The sequence below is a fragment of the Trichoplusia ni genome, chromosome 6 (assembly GCF_003590095.1).
Source record: "Trichoplusia ni isolate ovarian cell line Hi5 chromosome 6, tn1, whole genome shotgun sequence".
Lineage (NCBI taxonomy): Eukaryota > Metazoa > Arthropoda > Insecta > Lepidoptera > Noctuidae > Trichoplusia > Trichoplusia ni.
In genome coordinates, this window is record NC_039483.1 from 8,397,853 (window position 1) to 8,403,916 (window position 6,064).

Below are 6,064 nucleotides of genomic sequence, written 5' to 3' on the forward strand. Positions count from 1 at the left end.
TGTGTCTTATAAGTAATTAATTTCAATTATTATGAATCTTACCATTACAGTTTATTAAAAACGAAATTTAACTTATGATGCGTGTAACTGTAACTATCCGATTTCTACAGACCTAGGACTTTCATTTTTGCGTTTTATTCCAGAAAACAGGAAACTATAGAAGTCTAAAATTTCCTGCCATAATATGAATCAGAAACAAAGAGAAAGGCCCCTCAGAAGAAATCTCAACGAGACAAGCAATACAATTTACAGCGTTCTATTTGATTGATACTAGTACAAATCAAAATCCGATGTCTTTCACCTTTCAAGTGTAATAAAATACTCGTTAAATACGAGCTATCAATGCCAGGTCTCGAAAGAGGATGTCAACAGCCGCATAGCAACTAAACAATGTGCAGACAGTCAGACACATGAACATAAACCCACATAGACTGTCCCAACAACACATTGTCCGATTCTTCGAACAAACATTTCGCTAATGCACCGACTCTAAGTTATTCAGTTATGACGAACACAACGCGAATGTTGTTGGCTTGTGTCTGAGAGATACTGGCTTCATGGAGCTAAAGTTTCAATCTAAAAGTTGTTGTGCTTGGAAATAAAGCTTCGTACTTCTCTGCAATTAAATGTCATTTTTACAAATGATAACAATACTATAAATTGTTCAAATGTATAAAGACATGCCCTAAGGCTCCAAGTAACATATCTACGATAGTTTTTTGATACTGGAAAACGTTCAAATGTGTTGAAATGACATTTCATTGCGATAAATCATGTGGCTTAACATGATACATAGGACCGTTTTCTACCAACGTAAAACTATCATGGCTAGGCTGTTGTAGGTCTATCACTACTCTAGGAAAGAGCTTAGACATTACTTTCAATGCATGGATACATAATAAGAAAATCTTATTCAACAAAATCACACGCCGCCATAACATAATCTTACGCCTTTTAGTAATCAAAACACGTACATTATTTTTGAGTCCCTAAAAGTGTCTGTACGAGTCTTAAATAAACACTTGACATATAAATGAAATCGCTTCTCGGAAACTCATCCAAGCCGAATGCGACTCGCTAAGTTATTCAGTTATGACAAATACGACGCGAATGTATGGCAATGTATGGCTTTAGGGCCGGGGCTCTACGAGACTACCATTGTTGGAAACTTCGTCTTTGTCGATAGTAGGACTGGCTTTTTCTGAGAAAAAGAAAAAATAATTCTAGGACAATAAGGACGCTAATATTTTATGTTGAACTCGTCTGTTTAATTTATTTTTCGTTTCACTGATATGTTTTCATTTATATTTTTCTGAATCATTGTCAGCTGAAATGTTAAAACTAAGTCAAAATTGATTATTATAATAAATTCCAACCAGCAAACCAGAAGAACGTTTCTATAAATCCTAGAGGCTAGTAATACGCTTTAAGTTATTAAACGAACGATTCAGTTAATACAGCTAATTCTAATTTAATTTCAAAGCATTAAATAACAAAATACAAAATGTCTTGTATGATTAATGGCGACCGCCATGACAGTTAGTAGCATTCAAGTGATTCAAGTAAGTCGGTGGTCACAAAATGGGGCTTGGAGTAAATCATAAATACATATTTCTATCACCTTAACAAAGAATAAAAGTGATACGTATTGTACGTAATGGTATTTTCAGAACCGTTTCTGTGCAACGGCAAAGACTTTAATGTTTCAATAAATCTTCAGAATAGAAGGAAAATAAATTTTAATAGAATAAAGATTTGTTGAATTACATAACCTATGATAAAATTTCATTTAATGTGTATTATAGAAATTAATATCCTTTTTCATGGAATCTTATGACACGTGTTCATAGTTCGAAGTTTCAGAATTAATCTTTACTTTCTTTTAAAAACATAACCTCTATACGCAAAAGTAACTTCCATTGCACATTGAGAGTGTAATACCTATTAGTAATATCGCCCAGTACTCTGCCAACATTCAGGAGCTGAACTAGCCTTTACCGTTACAACCAATAAACAATAGCGTGCGTCAAATCGAGTCTTCTTACGAATCAATAATTATCTTCTTAAACAATACATATTTGCTAAGAAATTCCTTCGCAACACTGTTGCCAGCAGTTATTGCGCTGAATATGTTATTACTATGTAAAACACATAAATAATATAATAGATACCTAGTGTTTAAATGCAAGCTGTAGGTACCGTTATTTTGTAGCTATTCAAATATTCATTAAGCTAAACAACACATTGAAGAACCGTTCGCTTTTAAGTATCAGCAGAGTTATGTGATACTTGTATAAAAATAAAGTAATAAAACAAAAAATATTGCACTAACTGTTGCACGCAACTTCGTTTGAGGTTATGAAGATATTATACTAAAATTAGGAATTTTGAAAATACGAATAGTGTTTTAAGAGTGCAAGGTGTTACTTCTTCCCTGTTTTTTGTATATTTTTTTTAATAGCGGCAAAAGAGTATATTAAAAAAAACTAGATACGTAAAAAAAATATTTTGAACGGACGCATTTATTGAGAGAATCGAATTAGCATTAAGAAGTGTAAATCTTTTTACACGTGAGTGCACTTTAAAAGCTTTCTCAGTGTACACAATACCTTAATGCCGTACCTATGCTAATTGCTTTTGAAATATCAGACAACGACAAGGCTGCATAGCTTTAATACCTTTGCTTTTATTTAACTTGAGAGGTTCACTCTCTGAAGTTGGCAAACAATTTGAAGGCAGCGCACGCTTTTCTCGTAAGAAGCAATGGAATGTTTGTATACAGCCTTATAAATGGAAAATAATCTATTTTGCCGTAAAACACTTATTAAGGAATTTATGTTTTGTTTTTATTGCCTTCGCAGTTGGTTGTTTTTGTTTTATGGTTACATTACGGTTATACTTATATGGTCGCTAGATATTACTCAAAGCAGATTTGAACTAAGTTCCGTGTAGTCATAAAGCGATTTAAGGGTTTTGTGTGTAAAACGGCTGTAAGTGCCGGTCATTTCATGCTGTTAATTGATGATTGCTGTAATGTAAAGTCTGCAAGTTATATGTATGTACAAAATCATATTATTATATAAATAAATATATATTTTTTTCGATGATAATTATTTTTTCGCGTTGTCCGTCAAGAATCTTATTACTAGGCACAAAAAAGTAAATTATCTAAATTACTGTGTTGTTTTACATTTTCAATGTTATTATTGAGTCTGCAGAAATTAAATTTACAGGCTCTGCAACAATTATCTGCTCTAAAGATATCTAAAGATATACATCGCTTCAAGCATTTTAAGAGTTTGGCAAAGTCTGTAAACTATTTCGCGTATATTAAAATTCAAGTTGATTAAACCAACTTTTGTTAAGTCGCCAACCCTTTCAAGAAATGTCTCTTTCACAATATAAGCCATCCAATATCCAAAGTTCAATAAGTTTGGATTTAAAATAACGCTTTCCTTGTTCTTGTTCCAGGTCATTTGTGTTACTGGTGACGGTGGCAGCGTCCCTGGCGGCGCCCTCACCGACCGCCGGCGCCGGCGCAGACAACACCGTCGACAAGGCTGAACCCTCCACTCACGAGCTGCTCAGCTCACTCGGCTTGAAGAAGCTGAGGATACCCGCTGCGCACCACAGGAAGCGCCTGGCCGAGCAAGGCAGGCGCCACGCGACCGGCGACTCAAGGATGTACGTCATCAAACTGCCCCCCAACACCAGCTACTACAGCCACGCGGAGCCCGCGCCCGCCGCCGCCAGGACCCTGCCTCTACAGATGACCAGCAACGGGAAACCCGCGCGGGTCTACCACTGGAACATACCCGTACTCCAGAAGTTCGCCAAGAACCGTCCTCAAGCGAGGTTCGACGATGACATAGTGGATGTTGAGAGCACGCCCACTTGGCCGAAGGTCAGCCATCCAAACTCGCTCGACGCATTAGCGTACTACGTACCAGCTAAGAAGACCTCCTTCAGGAAGTACTTCTCCGGGAACGGAAAGCCCAAATCTTTCTACGTGATTGAGAAGAATAAGAAAAACACGGAATACCATAAGCTACTGCCGTAATCACCGCGTCATGTACTCCCCTGTAGATATAGAAGTAGAGATACGAATCTATTGAGTCTGAGTGTAAAGACAGATATACAACAGTAGCTAACCTAGAGGCATTTTGTATGTACTTTACGCTATTAGTCTTTCTGCAAGTTTTATCTCATAAATTTATATAACAGCAGAGAACAGGTACTTAGCGTTAAATACAAATTTCATTTACTCACAAATCTATTGTAGAGCAGTGGATGGAACGACCAATAATTTTCTTGTCAATAACATTATTTACGCGACCGTCAATACAATAACTTACTGTTATTTATTGACAAATATACAGTCGCCTCTTTAAATAAACTTTGACTCTACATTCATTAAATGTCAACCACAAAGTTTCGAGGCTTCGAATAGAAAAGAAAACTAAAACTAAATCGATTGAATAATGCACATGAATCGAAATAAAATACATTAATAGCAAATCAAATTCTGTATTATCTGTATTTCTAGATTAATTAAGGGTCTCCATTACAACCTCTGTCATTCCGCAATAATGACACTATATCAAAGTAAACGTAACGTAAGCAAAGTCTGTTAAAAATATATTATTATTTTTCATGACTACTAAAGTTCTACAATTCTGTTAATATTTGAGTCATTATCCAGTGGAGACAAAGTTTTCAACAAACCTTTGAATGTCACTCGACATTGCTGATTGAGAAGCTCAATCATCAATAGTACATTATGTGGCAATTAATTTCAGCGACACTGCGCTGTATTGATAATAAAATACGTGCTAAAATTAATTAAGTGTCAGGAACTTAAACTAAACCACACTGAGGAGATGTCATTGTTCGCTATTAAAAAAATAAGTGTTTTTTTTTTTTAATATGGAAATCCTAAGTTGACAGTTTCGCATTCGGCCAAAAGTGTCAGTTCAAAACCAGTGCATAAAAAATACCGTTCCTTTTTGAAACGTTTACTAAGGAGGTATATTTGGAGGCTAAGTTATAACACTTAATTACCCACATATCTATATGCGTAATGTAATATTGTAAACTGCATTGTATATATGGGCCAGCTTCCGCAATCTAGAGTTAGGTAATCGATAGGTGCTTAGACATTATACTAAGACTGCATCACGAATTTAAATTATTACCTAGAATGTTTACTGCATTTACTCGTAGAGACGTCGAAAACTATATTATAAGTGAATAGTGTAACGAAGTACACATTTTGAAAATACACACAAAGGGTTACGAAAAAACATGGGACGAATTGCGTAACTTTGCCAGTTGCAATGCGTAGCTCATAAATATAGAAAAAAAATAAGGAATATAATTAAGAAAAGGAAACAATATGTCCATATGAAAATGCAAAATGTTTAAATAGGTAAATAACATGGCCACGCAAAGTAGTAAAAATAATAAGACGTTTTCCGGATTGGAGTGGTTAAATATTCAAAATGCGAATATTATCTGTGTTTAGAATTAAGATTTGATTTTTTATTGTTAAAAAAAAGAATTACTAAATTACAAATAGTTCCAGTTCAGTCATTGTGTGTATTTTTTAAATGTAGAACAATCTTTATAAGCTATATTTCATCTGATATTATAAATCAGTGATTTATCATCCGTGTATTTCTGCATTTACTTATATTATATTATATTAATCTTTGTAAAACTAACGTCCAACTTTTAGAAGTATCTTTTAGTCCCATAGGTACTGAAATCACATCGATGTAAAGCCAATGCTAATTTTAGACTTTGCACTTAGTTTTAATGTATTGAAGACTATATTAATTCGTGCTAATTATGTAATTAGGCCGAGGCGAAGCCATTGCTTTAACCGTTTAGTTTTAAGTTGTTATTTTAGATGTAAACATAATTATTTTGTACAACATACCTACTTAATATGAATTAGAACAATAAATATTTTATTAAAATAAAGTGTTGTGGTTTTTTTTATGTTAAGTATAAACCACGCAGTCCTCAGCTAGTCTTTATTAGACATCAGATCAAATTGAAC

At 34.3% G+C, this 6,064-nt stretch overlaps 1 protein-coding gene across 1 annotated transcript in view; it reads left to right on the forward strand.

The window, feature by feature from the left end:
- Positions 1-5,451, forward strand: part of LOC113494847 — a 47,833-nt gene extending 42,382 nt beyond the window's left edge. Inside the window, exon 2 of the mRNA XM_026873349.1 lies at positions 3,472-5,451. Within this exon, the coding sequence (XP_026729150.1) occupies positions 3,472-4,060 (589 nt within the window). The 3' untranslated portion in view covers positions 4,061-5,451. The remainder of the gene's footprint in view (positions 1-3,471) is intronic.
- Positions 5,452-6,064: the final 613 nt, after the last annotated feature.